The sequence below is a fragment of the Passer montanus genome, unplaced genomic scaffold (genome assembly GCF_014805655.1).
Source record: "Passer montanus isolate IOZ18808 unplaced genomic scaffold, ASM1480565v1 scaffold109, whole genome shotgun sequence".
NCBI lineage: Eukaryota > Metazoa > Chordata > Aves > Passeriformes > Passeridae > Passer > Passer montanus.
Window position 1 is genome coordinate 1,686,913 of NW_024357502.1, and position 21,303 is coordinate 1,708,215.

A 21,303-nucleotide genomic window follows, 5' to 3' on the forward strand; every position below is an offset into this window, starting at 1 on the left:
TCCCATTCCCATTCCCATTTCCACTCCCATTCCCATTCCCATTTCCACTCCCATTCCCACTCCCATTCCCGTTCCCATTCCCGTTCCCATTCCCACTTCCATTCCCGCTTCCACTCCCATTCCCGTTCCCATTCCCGTTCCCATTCCCGTTCCCATTCCCTGCCCCCATCCCGGCTCCCGCGATCCCGCCCCCGGCCGCTCCCTCCCGCTGTTTACAGCCAACACGGTGCCACCTGTGTCTCGGGTGTCACTCACCTGTGTCTCGGGTGTCACCGTGTCTCCGGTGTCACCGTGTCTCGGGTGTCACTCACCCGTGTCTCCGGTGTCACCTTTGCTGCCGCTGTCGCGGGCGGGACCGGCGGGGCCGGGCCGGGGCTACAAAACGCGGGGCGCTGCCCGGCGGGACCGGGACCAGACGGGGACAGGGACAGGGACAGGGCCATGGCCGCCACCAAGGTGACAGCAGCGGCGACAGAGCTGGCGGCCGCCCGCGAGCACGGGCTGGCCGTGACCCGCGACTTCCACAGCAACCCGCGGCTGAGTGAGTGGGGGACACGGGGACACCGAGGGGACACCCAGGGGAGGGGAGGGACATCCCTCTGTCCCCGAGCAGTGGTGGCAGGGACGAGGGGGTGACACCGGGCAGGAGTGCGTGGGTGGCGCTGGAGCAGGTACGGGGACAAGTGGGTGACAGGCAGGGGTGACAGGGACGGGTGGGTGGCACTGGGACAGGCAGGGATGGCAGGGATGGATGGGCAGGTGACACCGGCTCAGGAGGGGACAGCTGGGTGGCACTGCGACATGCAGGGTGGCACAGGGGCCACGTGTGTCTCTCGGGGGGGACAGGGTGACAGTGTGGGGCTGCGGGGGTGTCCCCTGCTGGGCACCGCACCCACAAGGACTGGGGAAGGTGTCCCCACCCCGGGGACACCTGTGGGGCGCCCTGGTGACACCCCAGAGGTGCCGGGGCGCCCTTCCCGCTGTGTCGCCATCCCATGGCGACATCGGGACACCTGGCACCGTGCCAGCGCCACACGGGGCTGCACGATCCCCCTGTCACCTTGTCCCCAAGCCCCCGCTGTCACCAAGGGCGTCCGTTGTGACCTTTGTGCCTTCGCTGCCGGGGCCGGCCGGTTCGGGAGCCACCTCGCTGGGATGTCACCTCCCCTCGTCCCCAGCCGGGTGGCTCCGGTCCCTCCCGAGCCGAGCTGGCCCTGCCCGGCCACCCGCCGTGTTTGCTGTCAACAGCGGCCACCCGCGGGTGACTCCTGCCCGGGTCACCTGGCGGAGCGCCAGCCCTTGGCTCGGTGTCACCCGCGTGTCCCTTTGCCAGGAAAAACCGCCCCCGTTTCTTCCCGCTGGTCGCGTTTGTCCCCTCGAGGGACGCGTTTGTCCCCCCCCCCGTGCCCAGCCCGGCACCGGTCCTGTCCCCGGTGTGTCCCTGTCACCCAGGTGGGCAGCTGGAGACGGGTCCCCGCACCCCAAAATGTGCTGGGAGGTGACAGCAGAGGTGGCAGGAGGGACAGAGAGGGGTGGCACGGCTGGGCGGTGACATTCGGAGGGGTGGGGACATCCCTGAATATGGGGGAGGGGCAGGGTGGGCACCTGAGCTCATGGGGGTGCAGGGTTCCCCCAGTTTTGGGTTCCCCCAGTTTGGGGTCCCAGATTGGGGTCCCAGATTGGGGTACCAGTTTGGGGTACCAGACTGGGGTACCAGTTTGGGATTCCGGTTTGGGGTCCCAGTTTAGGGTACCAGTTTGGAGTCCTAGCTTGCCATCCCAGTTTGGGATCACAGTTTAGGGTTCCAGTTTGGGATCCCAGTTTGGAGCCCTAGCTTGCCATCCCAGCTTGGGGTCCCAGTTTGGGATCACAATTTTGGGTCCCAGTTAAGGGTTCCAGCTCAGGTTCCCAGTTAAGGGTTCCAGTTTGGGATCCCAGTTCAGGATCCCAGTTTATGCTTCCGATTTAGGGTCCCAGTTGAGGGTCCCAGTTTGGAGTCCTCGCTTGCTGTCCCAGCTTGGGGTCACAGTTTGGGGTCCCAGTTCAGGTTCTCAGTTTGGGGTCCCAGTGTGGCACTGGCCACCAGAGTAAGAACTGGGAGAACTGGGATGGGCAGGAATGGATGGATGGATGGATGGATAGATGGATGGATGGATGGATAGATGGATGGATGGATGGATAGATGGATGGATGGATGGATAGATGGATGGATGGATGGATAGATGGATGGATGGATGGATAGATGGATGGATGGATGGATAGATGGATGGATGGATGGATAGATGGATGGATGGATGGATAGATGGATGGATGGATGGATAGATGGATGGATGGATGGATAGATGGATGGATGGATGGATAGATGGATGGATGGATGGATAGATGGATGGATGGATGGATAGATGGATGGATGGATGGATAGATGGATGGATGGATGGATAGATGGATGGATGGATGGATAGATGGATGGATGGATGGATAGATGGATGGATGGATGGATAGATGGATGGATGGATGGATAGATGGATGGATGGATGGATAGATGGATGGATGGATGGATGCATGGATGGATCCATGGATGGATCCATGGTTGGACAGACAGATGGACAGAGCAGCAGGCCCACACCCAATCTGTCCGCGCAGCCCCAGCCCAGCAGTGATTTTGGTGGGTCACTGCCACGTCCCAGCTGTCCCCGTTATCCCTGACACCTCTGCTGCTCCAGGCACAGGGTGGTGCCTTTGGGATCTGTTCCTGGTGCCGTTTGGGACACGGGCAGCAGCAGAGCAGGACCCAGGGACACTCCCAACCCTCGGCCACCCTGCCCTGGGGGGCTGTGACCCCACTGCCCCACAACCACCCCCCACCTTGATCCCACATCCTTTAGGATCCCTCCCTCCCCTCTCCTCCCTCCCTGTTTTTTTCCACCAGCAAAACCCACAGCGACCCCGACGATTGAATTTTCCTCTTTTTTTCGGTTTTTTTTTCCTTTTTTTTTTTTCTCGCTGGCTTCACGCTTGGCTGGGGCCGCCTTTTCCCCGGCTGCCCCCACATGACCGTGCAGGTGTGTCTGGGAACCCGCGGCCGCCGGGCCCTAATTAGTGGCATAGAGTGTGACCCCCCGCCGGGCTTTTCACGGCCCCTGCCAGCCCCGGGCCAGCCCCGCGGGGTTGACAGCGCGGCACAAAGTGACACATGGCACAATGGGCAGGTTGAGGAGGCGACCAGGGCCGGCCGGGGGTGGGGGGGGGAAGCGGTCACTTAGGGATTGTCGGAAAAGTGCCAGGGTGGGCTCGGGGGTGAGAGGGATTGGGAGGAGGAGTTGGAGCAGGAAAAGAGGGGGTGGATTTGTGGGGTGAGTTCTGGAAATTCGGCATTCCTGGGATCCTTAAAGCCTGGATTTTGGGTTGAGAGGGAGTTTAAATCCCACCCAGTGCCACGCCAAGTGACCCCTCCCACTGTGCCAGGCTGCTCCAGGTCCTGTCCCTGTCCCTCGGACACTGCCAGGGGTGGGGATGCATCCAGCCCCTCCAGAGCCTGGTGCCAGCACCCTCTGCCCCTCCCTGCCCCTGCCGAGGGCTGCCAGGGCTGGGGTCCCCCCTCTGTGCCCTGGGGGACACCGGGGCCCCTCCCTGTGCCCCGGGGTGGCTCAGGAGCAGCTCTGGGCCTGCTGGGGCAGCCCTGCACCCACGGCTTTGCTCTGGGGCTGGGGTTTGGGGTTGTGGGGGCTGTTCATCCCTCCTGCCTCCCATCCCTGCTCCGGGTGTCCCCATCCCTTCCCAGCTCTGGAATTTGGGGCGGGGGTTGAGCATCACTCCCTGCACACCCGGCCCAGAGGACGAGGTGACAAAACAGGGGGATGGCTTCCCACTGGGAAAGGGGAGATTGGGGTGGGATTTGGGGAAGGAATTCCTCCCTGCCTTCGCACCCCAACCATTCCCCGGCCCCCTCGGAGGTGGCAGCGAGCCCCCGGCGCACTTTGCAGCCGAGCCCTACGTGCGGGGGGCTGGGAGGGGCGGCGGGGGCTGCGGAGGGCAGGGCGGGCCAGCGGGAGCAATTAGCGGCGGGTGGAGCCGGGTCGGGTCCCCTTTGTCACCGGGGCCGCGGTCCCCCCCGCGCGGCGGCCGCGCTGGTCAGCAGTGCGTGAGTGTCAGCGCTGACGGAGATCGCAAGTGACAGCAGCTGTGAATTTGGGGCTGGGGGTGTGGAAAGGCCACGTTGAAAGACTTTGCTTTTCCCTCGGCCCCTCTGCCCCCGCCCCCAGGCCGGCGGCCGCAGCCCACCCAGCCCGCGGCTGCGGCTTCATTATCGCTGCTGGGGCTTTCCGGTGCTCCCCCCGCGCTTCTGGGCCTTCCTCCTCCTCTTCTTCCTCCTCCTCTTCTTCTTCTTCTTCTTCTTCTCTTCCTTCTCTTCTTCCTCCTCCTCCTCTTCCTCCTCTTCTTGGTCTTCTCAGCCTTCTCTTCCTTCCCCTCTTGTTCTTCTCCTCGTCCTCTTCTTCCTCCTCCTCTTCTTCCTCCTCCTCCTCTTCCGCCTCTTCTTGTTCTTGTTCTTATCCTCTTCTCCTTCTCCTCCTCATTCTCTTCTTCTTCTTCTTCTTCTTCATCCTTCCCTTCCTCCTCCTTCTTCTCCTTCTCTTTCTCATCCTTCTTCACCTCTTCCACCTCTTCCTCCTCCCTCATCTTCTTCTTTTTCTACTATTCTTCCACTTCTTCTTCTCTTTCATGTCCTTCTCCTCCTCTTCCTCTTCTTTCTCCTCTTCTTCTTCCTCTTCCCCTTCTTCCTCTTCTTCTTCTTCTTGTTCTTCTCCTCCTCTTCTTCTTCTTCTTGTTCTTCTCCTCCTCTTCTTCTTCTTCTTCCCCTTCTTCTTCTTCTACTCCTTTTTATTGTTCTCCTTCATCTCCACCTTCTCCTCTTCCTCCTCGTTCTTCTTCTTTTCCTTCTTTTCCTTTTTCTCCTGCTCCTCCTCTCTCCCCACCCCGATCCCTTTCCATGCCTGTCCCGTGGCGTTGCTGCCGTGATTTCCTGCTCTGTCCCACAGAACATCCCAGAGCCGGGCATGGATCAGGGGCTGGAATGATCCCTGGAATGTGCCCGGCCAGGCTGGACACCGGGGCTCGGAGCAGCCGGGGATGGTGGGAGGGGCCCTGGATGGAACCGGGTGGGATTTGAGACCCCTCCCACCCCAAACCAGTCCAGGATTCCGTGACATCCAGAGGTCCCTGCCAATGGATGGATGGATGGATGGATGGATAGATGGATGGATGATGGATGGATGGATGATGGAGGGATGGATGGATGGATGGATGGATGACGGATGATGGATGGATGGATGATGGAGGGATGGATGGATGGATGGATGGATGACGGATGATGGATGGATGGATGATGGAGGGATGGATGGATGGATGGATGGATGACGGATGATGGATGGATGGATGATGGAGGGATGGATGGATGGATGGATGGATGACGGATGATGGATGGATGGATGATGGAGGGATGGATGGATGGATGGATGGATGACGGATGATGGATGGATGGATGATGGAGGGATGGATGGATGGATGGATGGATGACGGATGATGGATGGATGGATGATGGAGGGATGGATGGATGGATGGATGGATGACGGATGATGGATGGATGGATGATGGAGGGATGGATGGATGGATGGATGGATGACGGATGATGGATGGATGGATGATGGAGGGATGGATGGATGGATGGATGGATGACGGATGATGGATGGATGGATGATGGAGGGATGGATGGATGGATGGATGGATGACGGATGATGGATGGATGGATGATGGAGGGATGGATGGATGGATGGATGGATGACGGATGATGGATGGATGGATGATGGAGGGATGGATGGATGGATGGATGGATGACGGATGATGGATGGATGGATGATGGAGGGATGGATGGATGGATGGATGGATGACGGATGATGGATGGATGGATGATGGAGGGATGGATGGATGGATGGATGGATGACGGATGATGGATGGATGGATGATGGAGGGATGGATGGATGGATGGATGGATGACGGATGATGGATGGATGGATGATGGAGGGATGGATGGATGGATGGATGGATGACGGATGATGGATGGATGGATGATGGAGGGATGGATGGATGGATGGATGGATGACGGATGATGGATGGATGGATGATGGAGGGATGGATGGATGGATGGATGGATGACGGATGATGGATGGATGGATGATGGAGGGATGGATGGATGGATGGATGGATGACGGATGATGGATGGATGGATGATGGAGGGATGGATGGATGGATGGATGGATGACGGATGATGGATGGATGGATGATGGAGGGATGGATGGATGGATGGATGGATGACGGATGATGGATGGATGGATGATGGAGGGATGGATGGATGGATGGATGGATGACGGATGATGGATGGATGGATGATGGAGGGATGGATGGATGGATGGATGGATGACGGATGATGGATGGATGGATGATGGAGGGATGGATGGATGGATGGATGGATGCATGGATGGATGGATGATGTATGGATGCATGGATGGATTTCCATATCACCCAAGAGCTCGGCCAATGATCCAATGTCACCCCTAGTGACACCAGCACTGCCAGAGGCTCCCACATTCCCGGTGGGAAGAGCCATCCCGGAGGGCAGCCAGGAATGTCCCCAAGGGGGTGGCAGCCACTTGGACCATGTTGGACACCCCGTACCAGGACAAGTGACACTCCCAGTGTCCCTGTCCCACACGGGTGGCTCTGGAGTGCCAAGGAGGAGAAGAAAAAATCCCAGAAACTCTGCCGGGGGAAGGGAAGCGGGAGAGCTTTGGGAGGGAGCTGGAATAAAAGGCCGGATGGTCACTTTGGGAATAAAGGGGACAAAAGGAAGGGAGGGGGCTCCCGGTGCGCCGGCCCCTCCGGAGGCTGAATGGGCGAGCAGCAGGAGCCGGCCCTAATTGGGGAAGGGCAGAGAAGGCTAATTAGCTAATTAGCTCCTGGAGTGGGGCTGGGAGAACCTCGTGGGGCTCAGCAAGGCCAAGGGCGGGAGAAGCTGGGATGGGGCACAAATCCAGGCTGGAGGGGAAAGGATTTGGGGCAGCCCTGGGAAAGGTGGGAATTCTGTCCCTGTGCTCCAGTCAGGTGAGATCCCACCTGCAGAGCTGCTCCAGCTCCTGGATCCCAAATTCAGGAGGGTCTGAAGCTTCTGGAGCAAATCCACAGCAGATTCCAGAGCTGTTCCCAGGGCTGGAGTCCCTCTGGAGCCAGGCTGGGAGAGCTGGGAATGTTCCCCTGGAGAAGGGAAAATTCCAGGGAATCCTCAGAGTCCCTGCAGGGGCTCCAGGAGAGCTGCAGAGGGACTGGGGACAAGGGACAGAGGGACAGGACACAGGGAATGGCTGCCACTGGCCAAGGGGAGATTGGGCTGGGATCTTGGCAAGGAATTCCTGGCTGGGCTGGAATTCCCAGATTTTCTGTGGCTGGCCCTGGATCCCTGGGAACGTCCAAGGCCAGGTTGGACACTGGGGCTTGGAGCCACCTGGGACAGTGGAAGGTGCCGGGGGTGGAATTCCTGGGCTTTAAGGTCCTTCCCAACCCAAACCAGCCTGGAATTGTGTCATCCCATTGCTGGAATGTCCAGGATCGCTGGCACTGCCCTGGCAGAGGGGAGGGGACACCGAGGGTCCTGCTGTGCCACGGGGGTGACCCCACAGTGCCCCGTGGGGTGCCCGGGATTGGAACGGGACCCATCCCCAGGGATGAACCCCCTGGGGCTGTCCCAGCCGGGGACATCCAGGGACCCCCCCCATCCCCGCGGGACGCCCTGCAGCTGGCCCGGCCTCTCCGATCCCATTAGGATCAGGTGGGAATGCCGGAGCGCGGGGGAGGGGAGGGCAGGGCATGAAAGGGCCCGGCGGGGTCAGCGCGGCCGGGGCAGCGCTCGGGGCTCCGGCACCTCCCGGGATGACCGAGGCGCGGCTGAGAGCGGGATCCGCTCCCGCACACCTGCACCGCCGGGGGCCCATCCCAAACCCGGAGTTCCCGGGAGCGGATCCCAAACCCGGCTCTTCCGGGAGCTGACCCCAGTGCTGGAAGTCCCGGGAGCCGATCCCAAACCCGGCGTTCCCGGGAGCTGATCCCAATCCCGGCGCTCCCGGGAGTTGATCCCAGTCCTGGCATTCCCGAGACCCGATACCAAACCCGGCTCTCCCGGGAGCTGATCTAAACCCTGGCGTTCCCGGGAACTGATCCAAATCCCGGAGTTCCTGGGAATTGATCTCAAACCCGGCTCTCCCGGGAGCTGATCCCAATCCTGGCAGTCCCAGGAGCTGATCCCAATCCTGGCAGTCCAGGGATCCCATCCCAATCTCGGCACTCCCGGGAGCTGATCCCAATCCCATTATTCCCGGGATCCCATCCCAATGCCAGCGTTCCTAGGACTCGATCCCAGCCCCAGCATTCCCACGATCCAATACAAACCCCATTATTCTCGGGATCCATCCCATCCCACACCCGGAATTCCCAGGATCCGAGTCCTGGAATTCCCAGAATCCCAATCCCAGCATTCCCAGGATCCCATCCCAATCCCAGGATCCCAATCCCGGCGTTCCCAGGATCCCATCCCAATCCCAGGATCCCAATCCCGGCGTTCCCAGGATCCCAATCCCGGCATTCCCAGGATCCCATCCCATTCCCAGGATCCCAGTCCCAGCACTCCCGGGATCTACTCTCCCTCCCTGTGTTCCTACCCAGCTTCATCCCCGCTTGTCACCCCTGTCCCCGTTTGTCACCGCCTGTCCCAGGGTTGTCCCCGCGGGGTCACACCCTCATTGCCCCACCCCAGTGTCACCCCCGGGGTGTCCCCAGGGCCACCGCGGGGTCTTGGGAAGTGTCGCCGCATCCAGGGCCAGGCAGGGTCCTCGAGCAAGGGAGGAGGGGACAAGGGGACACTGTCCTGGTGACATCCCTGCGGGGCACGTGGGGACACCTCCAGAAGGTGACACAACCCCTGAGTGCCCTGGAAGCCACCCGAGTGACACTCCCTGCAGGACGGAGTGTCACCACGGGTCACTTGGGTGTCACCGGGACGGGGAAAGGGACACAGGAGGGGACAGCATGGGGGGGTGGCACCGCCCGGGCGGCCCCGCGGCTCTGGGGACTGACGGTGTCCCCTCCCCAGCCTACAGGACAGTGTGCGGTGTCAACGGGCCACTGGTGGTGCTGGACAACGTCAAGGTAGGACCCGGGTGACATGGGGACAGCTCGGCGGTGGCACCTGCGGCTGTGTGGGGACCCCAGTGCTGAGGGTGCGATGGGAGGAGTGTGTCCCCAGTCCCTGTCACCTGTCCTGTGTCCCCTCCCTCCCGTCCCCTGGGCTGTCCCCTGTCCCTTCTTCTCCATCTCTTGTCCCCTGGGCTGTCCGCTGTCCCTGTACCATCCCCCCTGTCCCTTGTCCCCTGGGCTGTCCCCTGGGCTGTCCCCTCGTGTCCCCGGTCCGAGCTCCCTCCTCTGGACGCGCTCGGCAGCAGAGCCCTGTCCCCGCCTGAACGCGCGGGTGGCGTGTCCCCATGTTCCCCTGTGTCCCCGTGTCCCCATGTCCCCGTGTCCCCTTGTCCCCGTATCCCCGTGCTGGTGGCGTGTGCGCCGACACGGGTGACATTCCGTGGGACATTCCGTGGGACATGTGTGCGCTCGGTCCGGGGACTCTGTCCCCATGTCCCGTGTCCCTGCCCGAGCTCAGCCCTTGTCCCCTGTGTCCTTGTGCCCTGTCCCCTGTGTCCCTGACCAAGCTCTGTCTTCTGTCCCTTGTCGCCTGTCCCCCATCCCCTGTCCCCTTTCCCTTGTCCCCTGTCCCCTGTCCCCTTTCCCAGCTCTGTCCCCTGTCCCCTGCCCAAGCCCCATCTCCCTGCTCTGAGCGGGGTCACTCCACACCCCCCGTGTCCCCTTGCTGTCACCCCCCCTGTCCCCTTTCCCAGCTCTGTCCCGTGTCCCGTGTCCCCTGTCGCCTTTCCCAGCTCTGTCCCTTGTCCCGGGTCCCCTGTCCCCTTTTCCAGCTCTGTCCCCTGTTCCCTGCCCAAGCCCCATCTCCCTGCTCTGAGCGGGGTCACTCCACACCCCCCGTGTCCCCTTGCTGTCACCCTCCCTGTCCCTGCTGCCCGCTCTCCTGGCTGGGCAGGGACACCTGGGTGACCCCCGGAGGGATTTTGTCACCCGGTGTCGCGTGTCCATGGCCCTGTCATTTATTAATTAATCAGCCCAATCAAAGGAGGAGGAGCAGGAGAGCCCTGAGCGTGCCGGGCAGCAGCGACATCGGCCACTGTCCCCAGAGCAGGATGTGTCCCCGCGGTGTCCCACGAGTGCCACTCGTGCCTTGGGGGTGGTGGCAGCCTGGTGGCTCTGGCTGTGACAGCGTTGGTTGTCACCTACTCGTGAGCTGAAAATCCCCTCGGCTTCGGGGAAACTGAGGCACGGAGCAGTGCCACAGCCCGGGGGCAGCTCCAGGATGGGACAGCGACAGGGACAGGCAGTGCCACCCCCACCCCCGCCACCCCTTTGCTGCCCGGTGTCCCCCTGCTCACAGTTTGGTGGCTTCAGGACCAAAGGAGGGGAAACTGAGGCAGCACCAGCGGAGCGGGCGGGGCTGGGGGGACAGGGGCGGGCTGAGGGGACAGAGGGGACACCGCCACCCCATTCGGCCGTGTCGCTGTCCCCACAGTTCGCCCAGTACGCCGAGATCGTGAACTTCACCCTGCCCAACGGCACCACCCGCAGCGGGCAGGTGCTGGAGGTGATGGGCGCCAAGGCCATCGTGCAGGTGAGCGCGGCGACACCGCGGCGACACCGCGGCGACACGGCGACACCGCGGGGGCGTGGCGACACCGCCACACGGCGACACGCGGGGGCTACGCGACCCGGGACTCCGTGCCTGTCCCGGGACTCTGTCCCCGTGCTTTGTCCCGGGCTCTGTCCCGGGGTTCTGTCCCTGAGTTTTGTCCAGGCTCTGTCTCTGTCCCTGTCCCGGGTCACTGTCCCGGGTCACTGTCCCGGGTCACTGTCCCGGGCTGTGTCCCGGAGTTCTGTCCCTGTCCTGGATCCCTGTCCCAGAGCTCTGTCCCGGGTCCCTGTCTCGGGGTTCTGTCCCTGAGCTGTGTCCGAGCTCTGTCTCTATCACTGTCCCAGGGTCCCTGTCCTGCATTCCTGTCCCGGAACTCTGTCCCTGTCCCGGAGCTCTGTCCCGGGTCCCTGTCCCGGGCTCTGTCCCGTGGCTCTGTCCCCCTCCAGTGGTGGCTGTCGGGCTCGTGTCCCTGTCCTCTTAAGAGGCGGGACTGGTGTCCTGGGATGGGTCCCGGGACAGGTGACAGTGTCCCGGGACAGGTGACAGTGTCCTGGGATAGCCAGGAGTGTCCTGGGATGGGTCCTGGGACAGGCGACAGTGTCCTGGGATGGTCTGGGGTGTCCCGGGACAGGCCGTGTCCCCCTCCCTCACCCCACAACCCCACACTGACCCCCCCGCTCCATCCCAGGACCGCGCTGCCACCACCCCCCAAAGCCACCAGCCCTGGGGTATCGGGGGCTGCCGGGGTGTCCCCAAAGCCACCAACCCTGGGATTCCAGGGGCTGTCGGGGTGTCCCCAAAGCCACCAACACTGGGACCACAGGGGCTGCCGGGGTGTCCCCAAAGCCACCAACCCTGGGATTCCAGGGGCTGTCGGGGTGTCCCCAAAGCCACCAACACTGGGACCACAGGGGCTGCCGGGGTGTCCCCAAAGCCACCGGCCCCGGGGCTGTTTGGAGATTCCGGGGTGTCCCCAAAGCCACCAGCCCTGGGACCACAGGGGCTGCCGGGGTGTCCCCAAAGCCACCAACACCGGGGCTGTTTGGGGTCAAACCCCTCCTAATTAGCCCGGATCCCCCCCAGATGGCCCTGTGGGGCCCGGGGGGGTGGCGCAGCTGCCCCAAAGTCGCCGCTCTGATGCCACCTGTGCCTCGGGGATGCCCTTTTAATCCTATTAGGGAGTCAGGCTCGGGCAGGGGGAAAAAGGGAGGGGAAAAGGGATAAAAGGAAGGGAAAAAAGGGAGAAAAGGGGATTTTTGCAGCCTCAGCGTTGTGGGGAGTGACCCGCAGCCCCCGCACCCACCTGGGGGGCTCCGAGTGTCACCTGTCACCGTCCCCGGATCCCCCTGCTCCCAGGGGCCACCCGGCTCTAATTAAAGCGGCGGGCCGGGGGTTAATTAACGCGAATGGTGTCAAATATTATCTGGATCAAAAGGCTTTTCCCGCGGGCGCGGCATTCACGGTCCACCCCAAAAAAAATCCCCCCAAAGCCCCTCAAGAAGGGATTTTAACCCCAAACCTTGTCCCCTCTTTTATGTCCCCTCCGGGGGGGGTTGGGGTGAGCGCGGGTCACGTCACGGCCCCCAAACCCTTAATTAATCCTCACTAATTGCCCTCCCCGGGCACTCCGCAGGTGTTTGAGGGCACCTCGGGCATCGATGCCAAGGCGACAACGTGCGAGTTCACGGGGGACATCCTGCGCACGCCGGTGTCCGAGGACATGCTGGGTGAGGCCGGGCACGGCTGGCACCGAAAACTGGGGGGTTTGGGGTTTTGGGGTTCAGCTCTGGGGCTGAGAACGTCCCCGGGTCACCCCCGAGCTGTGACAGTCACCCGGGACAGGGCGGGACCCGTCCCCGCGTCCTCTGGGCGGTGATCCCGGGAACGCGTGGCGTGGGAGGGGAAAGGAGTCCAGGTGAGGTGGCACCGCGTCCCTGGAGGTGTCACCCCATCCCTGGAGGTGTCACACTATCCCTGGCGTGTCCCTGGAAGTGTCAACCTGTCCCTGGCGGTGTCACCCCGTCCCTGGCAGTGTCACCGAGTCCCTGGCGGTGTCACTCCACCCCTAAAAACATCACCCCGTCCCTGGCAGTGCCACCGCCTCCCTGGAGGTGTCACCCCATCCCTGGAGGTGTCACACTATCCCTGGCAGTGTCACCCCGTCCCTGGCGGTGCCACCCCGTCCCTGGCAGTGTCCCAGGCCAGGCTGGGCAGCGCTTGAAGCCACCTGGCGCAGTGGAAGGTGTCCCCACGGCAGGGAGGTGACATTGATGCGATTTAAGGTCCCTTCCCCCCCAAACCACTCTGGGATCCAGCTCTGAGCCCCCCCTGTCCCCTCATGTCCCCCGAGCCCCCCAAACCCCGCCGGGGTCACTCGGGGCGGGCCGGGGGGTGGCCCTGTCCCCGCGCTGTCCCCCCACCCACGGGGGCCGCGTGTCCGCCGCCATCGCGTCCCGCAAAGGGCAGGGGGCGGCCGAGCCCCCCCGGTGTCGCCCCCTCCCGCTCTCGGTGTCCCCCGGGAGTCGCCGCTGCCGTGGCCGCTGACCTTTCGTGCTCGGCGCTCGGCGCTGCCATCAGCCTGATGCGCTGTGACACCGCTGACGTGTCCCCGCACCGCCACCGTGTCCCGTGGGGGGCGGGCGGGGAGGGGGCGGCAGCCGGGGGGGCGAGGTCAGGGAAGCGCGGCTGTGTCGCGATCGATGCCACCGCGGCTCCGAGGCGGTCGATGAGGCTGAGAGGGAGCGGCGAGGCCGTGTCCCCTCCCTGGGGACCGTGCGGGGGGGTTGGTGTCACCCCACTGAGATGGGGACTGAGAGAGGAGTGAGCGGGGACATGGGCACAGGGCGATGGGGACACGGGACAGGGCGATGGGGACACGGGACAGGGTGATGGGGACGTGGGGACATGGGGACAGGGTAATAGGGGTGCTGGGGACATGGGAACACAGGGACAGGGCAATGGGGACATGGGACAGGGTGATGGGGACACGGAACAGGGTGATGAGGTTGATGGGGACATGGGGGCATGGGGACAGGGTGATGGAGGTGGTGGGGACATGGGGACACAGGGACAGGGTGATGGGGACACAGGGACAGAGTGATGGGGGTGGCTGGGGACATGGGGACACAGGGACAGGGTAATAGGGGTGATGGGGACATGGGGACAGAGTGATGGGAATGTGGGAACACAGGGACAGGGTGATGGGGACATGGGGACACAGGCACAGGGCGATGAAGACACAGGACAGGGTGATGGGGACATGGGGACACAGGGACAGAGTGATGGGGTGGCTTGGGGCATGGGGACATGAGGACAGGGTAATAGGGGTGATGGGGACATGGGGAAGGGGTGATGGGAATGTGGGGACACAGGGATGGGGTGATGGGGATACAGGGACAGGGTAATAGGGGTGATTGGGACATGGGGACACGGGACAGGGCGATGGGGACACAGGACAGGGTAATGGACATGACACGGGGACACAGGGACAGGGTGATGGGGGTGGTGGGACACAGGGACAGGGTGATGGGGACATGGGGACACGGGACAGGGCGATGGGGACACAGGACAGGGTAATGGGGACATGGGGACATGATGACAGGGTAATAGGGGTGATGGGGACATGGGGATAGGGTGATGGGGGTGGTGGGACACAGGGACAGGGTGATGGGGACATGACACGGGGACACAGGGACAGGGTGATGGGGGTGGCTGGGGACATGGGGGTCTTGTTCCCCTGTGCTGGCACCTTCCTGCCACAGGAGCTGCGGTGTCACCCAGCCCGCAGGTGGCATTTCCAGTCCCAGTGTCCCCTCTGGGAGTGGGAGGATGTCCCGGGATCGGGATGGGGACCGTGTCCCAGGGCCATGGGACTGGCAGGTGTCACCGCTGGCTGGTGGCCTCAGGTAGGGACAGTCCCTGTGTCCCCACAGGCCGGGTGTTCAACGGCTCCGCCAAACCCATCGACAGCGGCCCCCCGGTGATGGCCGAGGACTTCCTGGACATCAACGGTGACAACTCCGGGAACGCGGGAGGGGCGTGGGGATGGCCTGGAATTGGGGTGACAGCGTGCCCTGTGGTGTCACTGTGCGCTGTGGTGTCACCACATCCCTGCATCCATCCATGGATCCATCCATCATCCATCCATCCATCCATCCCAGGGTGCTCCAGGAGGGTGTCCAAGTGCAGGAATGGTTCCTGTCCCACCCCAGAGCTGTTCCCTGCTCATCTCCAGAACTTCCTTCCCAATTTTTGCCCCCAACCAGGGCGATCCCTGCATCCTCCTCACCCCCGTCCCTGGAAGTGTCCAAGGCCAGGCTGGACAGGGCTTGGGGCCCCCTGGGATTGTGGGAATTGTCCCTGGGTGGGACTGGATGGGTTGAAGGCCCCTTCCAACCCCAGCATTCCATGATCCCTCCTTTTCCCGCTCCAGGCCAGCCCATCAACCCCCACGGGCGCATCTATCCCGAGGAGATGATCCAGACCGGGATCTCTCCCATCGACGTCATGAACAGCATCGCCCGCGGACAGAAAATTCCCATCTTCTCTGCTGCTGGACTGCCCCACAACGAGGTGGGATTGGGGAAGCAGAGGATGGAGGGATTGGGAATGTCAGATTCCTGCTCCTGGTGTTGGGAAGCTGCCGTCAGCTCGTGCCTCAGTTTCCCTGTTGGCACAGCAATCCCTGTGCGCTCTGTGGAAGGATCTGGGCTGGTTTGGGGTCCCTAAATCCAGGGATTGGGGGGCTCCAGACCCCTCTGATGTCCCCACGAGTGTGGGACGGAGCAGGAGGGGCTGGAAATTCCATAGGGGGATGGGATGGGATGGGATGGGATGGGATGGGATGGGATGGGATGGGATGGGATGGGATCCTTGGCATGGGATTGGGTTGGGATGGGGATGGGATCCATGGGTCGGGATGAGATTGGAACCATCCCTGACCAGTCAGGAGTGACCACAGGCACGGCAGGACGCAGCAAGGAGAGGACACCCCGCTGGCCCCCAGTCCATGGGGCCGTGTCCCGGTCCCACAGGGGCCATGGCCACTCTGGGGTGTCCCTGCTGCCACCCCTGTCCCTGTCCCCTCCCTCAGATCGCGGCACAGATCTGCCGCCAGGCCGGGCTGGTGAAGAAATCCAAGGATGTGGTGGATTTCCACGAGGACAACTTTGCCATCGTCTTTGCGGCCATGGGGGTGAGTCAGGGACACGATGGGACATCCCAGGTGGCCCCAGAACCGCCCTGTCCCCGTGTCCCCACCCGCTGACCGCGTGTCCCGCCTGCCGCAGGTGAACATGGAGACCGCGCGGTTCTTCAAGTCGGACTTCGAGCAGAACGGCTCCATGGAGAACGTGTGCCTCTTCCTCAACCTGGCCAACGACCCCACGTGAGGCACAGCCCTGCCTCCTCCTCCTCCTCTTCTCCCTCCTCCTCCTTTCTCCTTTTGTCTCCTCTTTTTTTTCCTTTCTACTTCCTCTTTCCCCTTCTCCCTCTTTTCCTTCTTCCTCCTCCTCCTTCCTTTCTTATTCTTTTCCTTCCTTCTTCTTTTCCTTTCTACTTCTCCTTTTCCTTCTTTCCCTTCTCCCTCCTCCTCCTTTCTCCCTTTTCCTTCTTTCTCTTTCTTTTCATTTTTTTCCATTTTTCTTTTACTTTTCTTTTTCTCTCCTTTTACTCCTCCCCTCCTTTCCTTCTCCTTCTTTTCTCCTCCATTTTCCTTCTCCTTCCTCCCTTCCCGTTCCTTCCCCTCTCCCTCTCTTCACTCCCTTCTTTCCCCTTTCCCCTTCTTCCCTCTCCCTCTCCTTCCTCCCTTTCCTCCCTCTCCCTCTTCCCCACCAGGACCCCACAATTCCCAGATCACTTTGGGGAACTCTCCTGACTCCCCCTGGGGTTCCCCAGTGCCCCGCCCTGCGTGGGACCCCAAAAACTCTGGGATTCCCCTGCACTGGGGGGACCCCACCCCACACCAGGCTGGGCTCCTCTGCACGCCCCCCTGGCACCCCAAACCTGCCCTGCGGGGGGTTAATTAACCTAATTGCGCTAATGGGGGGTGTCCCACAGGATCGAGAGGATCATCACGCCGCGGCTGGCGCTGACCACGGCCGAGTTCCTGGCGTACCAGTGCGAGAAGCACGTGCTGGTCATCCTGACCGACATGAGCTCCTACGCCGAGGCCCTGCGCGAGGTCAGCGCGGCGGTTTGGGGGGCCGGGGTGACAGGGACAGCCCAGGGTCCTCGGGGTGACAAGGACAGCCCAGGGTCCTTGGGGTGACAGGGACAGCCCAGGGTCCTTGGGGGGTTTGGGGTGACAAGGACAGCCCAGGGTGTTTGGGGGTTTTGGGGTGACAAGGACAGCCCAGGGTCCTTGGGGGGTTTGGGGTGACAAGGACAGGCCAGGGTCCTTGGGGGGTTTGGGGTGACAAGGACAATCCAGGGTCCTTGGGGTTTTTGGGGTGACAAGGACAGCCCAGGGTCCTTGGGGGATTTGGGGTGCTCAGGATTACAAGGCCAGCTGGAGGTGTTTGGGGTTCTTGGGAGGTTTGGGGTGCTCAGGGTGACAAGGGCAATCCAGGGTCCTTGGGGGATTTGGGGTGACGAAGACAGCCCAGGATCCTTGGAGAGTTTGGGGTGCTCAGGGTGACAAGAACAGCCCAGGGTCCTTGGGGTGTTTGGGGTGATCGCGGTGACAAGGACAGCTGGGGTTCCCGTGATTTTTGGGGTGTTTGGGAGTTTTGAGGTGTTTGGGGTGTCTGAGGTGCTTGGGGCTCCCAGCACACCTGGGCTTCCCAAGCTCCTTGAGGCGTCTGGGGTGCTCAGGATCCTCATCATACCTGGAGTTTCCACAGTTCTCGAGATTTTTGGGGTGTTTGGGATACCCAGCACACCTGGGGTTTTTGGGGTTGTCGGGGCTGCTCAGGACACTCGTGTCACCTTTACCTCCTGTGGTTTTTGGGGTGTTTGGGGTCTTTGGGGTACCCGCAGTGCTCAGGGTCACAACGACATCTGGGGTTCCCAGGGTCCTTGGGAGGTTTGGGGTGATCGTGGTGACAAGAAGATCTTGGATTCCCATGGTGTTTTGAAGTGTTTGAGGTTTTTGGGGTGTCTGGAGTGCTCAGAATTCCCAGCACACCTGGGGTTCCCAAGCTTCTGGAGTTTTTGGGGGTGCTTGGGGCACCAAGCACACCTGGGCTGCTCAGGACACTCGTGTCCCTCGTGCCTCATGTGGTTTTTGGGGTGTTTGGGGTGCTCTGATCCCCCCAACCCCACAGGTGTCGGCAGCCAGGGAGGAGGTCCCGGGCCGCCGCGGCTTCCCCGGCTACATGTACACGGACCTGGCCACCATCTACGAGCGCGCGGGGCGCGTGGAGGGCAGGAACGGCTCCATCACCCAGATCCCCATCCTCACCATGCCCAACGACGGTCAGGCGGGGCCGGGAATACCGGGAGGGAACGGGAACGCCGTGGGAGATCGGGATTTCCCCACTGCGGGAAATCACAGGGATGGGAAATCCCAAATTGATCCGGTTTTCCCCGGTTTTGGGAGCTCCTGGGGTGGTGATGCTGCTGGGGTGATTTGGGGTCTGAGACTTCCCCATGTCCCCAGCAACCCCTCAACAGCTCCTGTTTGGGGTCCTCGGCTTCAGGACAAGGGGGTGACACCAAAACCCTTCTGTGCCATCCCAACCATCCCCATTCCCTCCCATTTGGGGTCCTCAGCTCCAGGACATGGACGTGACACCAAAACCCCTCTGTGCCATCCCAACCATCCCCATCCCTTCCCTTTTGGGGTCCCAGCTCCAGGACAAGGGGGTGACACCAAAACCCCTCTGTGCCATCCCAATCACCCCCATCCCTTCACTTTTGGGGTCCTCGGCTCCAGGACAAGGGGGTGACACCAAAACCCTTCTGGGCCATCCAAGCCACCCTTCTCCCTTCCCTTTTGGGGTCCCAGCTCCAGGACAAGGGGGTGACACCAAAACCTCTCCATGCCATCCCAACCACCCCCATCCCTTCCCATCTGGGGTCACTCTGGGGCAATGGGGTGACACCAAACCACCTCTGTGCCATCCCAAACATCCCATTCCCACCCATTTGGGGTCCCCAGCTCCAGGACAAGGGAGTGATACTGAGACCCCCCTCTGCCATCCCAACCATCCCCATCCCCTCCCATTTGGGGTCACTCTGGGGCAAGGGGATGACACCAAAACCCCTCTGTGCCATCCAAGCCACCCCCATCCCTCCCTTTTGGGGTGGCTCCAGGACAAGGGAGTGACACTGAGACCCCTCTCTGCCATCCCCTCCCATTTGGGATCATTCTGGGGCAATGGGGTGACATCAAAACCTCTCCGTGCCATCCCAACCACCCCATCCCCTCCCATCTGGGGTGGCTCCAGGACAAGGAGGTGACACTAAAACCCCTCTGTGCCATCCCAACCACACCCATCCCTTCCTTTTTGGGATTCCTGGCTCCAGGACAAGGGAGTGACACCAAAACCCCTCTGTGCCATCCAATCCACCCCCATCCCTTCACTTTTGGGGTCAGTCCAGGATAGGGAAGTGACACCAAAACCCCTCTGTGCCATCCCAACCATCCCATTCCCACCCATTTGGGATGGCTCCAGGACAATGGGGTGACACCAAACCCCCTTTAGTGACCCCAGTGGGGGCTGTGCTGCCCCGGTGACCCCACAGATGTGACACAGCGGTGTCCCGTGTCCGGCTGAGCTGCCAGCCCCACTCTGGGGTCTCACAAGCCCTTTGTCCCCCCACCCCAGACATCACCCACCCCATCCCCGACCTGACGGGTTTCATCACCGAGGGCCAGATCTACGTGGACCGGCAGCTCCACAACCGCCAGGTTCGTTCCCAAACCCCTTCCCATGCCCAGGGATGGATCCTGGACGGATCCAGGGATGGATCCAGCACCCACCAGGGCTGGGAACCACCCGGGAACACCGGGATGGGGGTGCTGGGGGTAGGGGTGGGGTCCCCCAGGGCTGGCTGGACATTGGGGTTGCTCCCACCCTACAGATTTACCCCCCCATCAACGTCCTGCCGTCCCTGTCCCGGCTGATGAAATCGGCCATCGGAGAGGGAATGACCAGGAAGGACCACGGGGACGTGTCCAACCAGCTGGTGAGGGCTTGGGGACACCCGGGGGGCGTTGGTCACTTCAGGGCCCTCCTGTCCCTGCCTGGGAGGCTCAGGTGAGATCGCACCTGTGGAGCTGCTCCTGCTGCCAGATCCCAAATTCAGGAGGGTGTGGAGCTGCTGGAGCAATTCCAGAGGAGGTTCTGGAGATGCTCTGAGGGCTGGAGCTGCTCTGGAGCCAGGCTGGGAGAGCTGGGAATGTTCTCCTGGAGAAGGGAAGAGCTCAGAGCACCAGGAATGGCCATGGGATTCCAGAGGGAAGCTTTGATTTTGGGATGATTCAGGATTGGATCCCTCTGAGCTCCATGGGGTGTTCTAAATCCCAAATCTTCAGCTGCTTGTATTGGGATGTGGGGAAAATCCAGGGAAAGTGACAGAACTCAGGAATGCTGGGGCTGCCCCAAATCCCTGGGAATGTCCAAGGCCAGGCTGGACAGGAGCAAGCTGGGATATCTTTGAGCCACCCGGGCTGGTGGGTCGTGTCCCTTGGTGGCACCGGCCGGGCTGTGGGGTCCGTGCCCATCCCGATCCATGGGTGGAATCCCTGGATCCCGCAGTACGCCTGCTACGCCATCGGGAAGGACGTGCAGGCCATGAAGGCCGTGGTGGGCGAGGAGGCCCTGTCCGCTGATGACCTCCTCTACCTGGAGTTCCTGCACAAGTTCGAGAAGAACTTCATCTCCCAGGGTGAGCCTCCGGCCCTAAACCGGGGATTTGGGATGTGGGAGAGCCCCTGCAGCAGCCCCAAATCCTCCATCCCGCTCCGCCGGCAGGTCCCTACGAGAACCGGAGCATTTTCGAGTCGCTGGACATCGGCTGGCAGCTCCTGCGCATCTTCCCCAAGCAGCTCCTCAAGCGCATCCCCGAAAACATCCTGGCCGAGTTCTACCCCCGCGAGGCCAAGGCGCCCGAGCAGGGCACGGCCCTGTGACCCCAAATCCTCCAAAATCCCCCTTTCCTGCAATCAGATCCCCCTTTCCTACAACCGGATCCCCCTTTCCTACAACCGGATCCCCCTTTCCTACAACTGGACCCCCCTTCCTAAAATCGGGAAAAATCTCTTTGTTTTTATTGGTGAATAAACAACCGTGGTCACCAAACCCTTCCGTGCTCCGATGTTTCCTTCCGTGGCCATGGAATTCCCACCCTGGGACCCCTGGAGCAGGAACCCCTCACCCCACCCCGAGCTGCAGCTCCGCAAAACCCCATAATTCTGTGTTTTAGGGGAAAACTGCCCGTGGAAAATTCCAATATCCCACTGTGGGTTTCGCTTCCCCCCGCTGGGATCGGGGCCTCTCCGGAGGAGG

General features: G+C 62.0%; 1 protein-coding gene across 1 annotated transcript; it reads left to right on the forward strand.

Annotated features, from left to right (window-relative positions):
- The first annotated feature begins 253 nt into the window (after positions 1–253).
- ATP6V1B1 (ATPase H+ transporting V1 subunit B1) lies at positions 254–21,096 on the forward strand. The gene is made up of 14 exons (XM_039724478.1): positions 254–541; positions 9,194–9,249; positions 10,730–10,828; positions 12,483–12,576; positions 14,782–14,859; positions 15,282–15,421; positions 15,942–16,043; positions 16,138–16,235; positions 16,907–17,030; positions 18,115–18,265; positions 19,621–19,703; positions 19,877–19,981; positions 20,554–20,683; positions 20,770–21,096. The coding sequence occupies exons 1-14, from the start codon at positions 442–444 to the stop codon at positions 20,925–20,927; spliced, it is 1,518 nt and encodes a 505-aa protein (XP_039580412.1). The 5' UTR covers positions 254–441; the 3' UTR covers positions 20,928–21,096.
- The last annotated feature ends 207 nt before the right edge of the window (positions 21,097–21,303 follow it).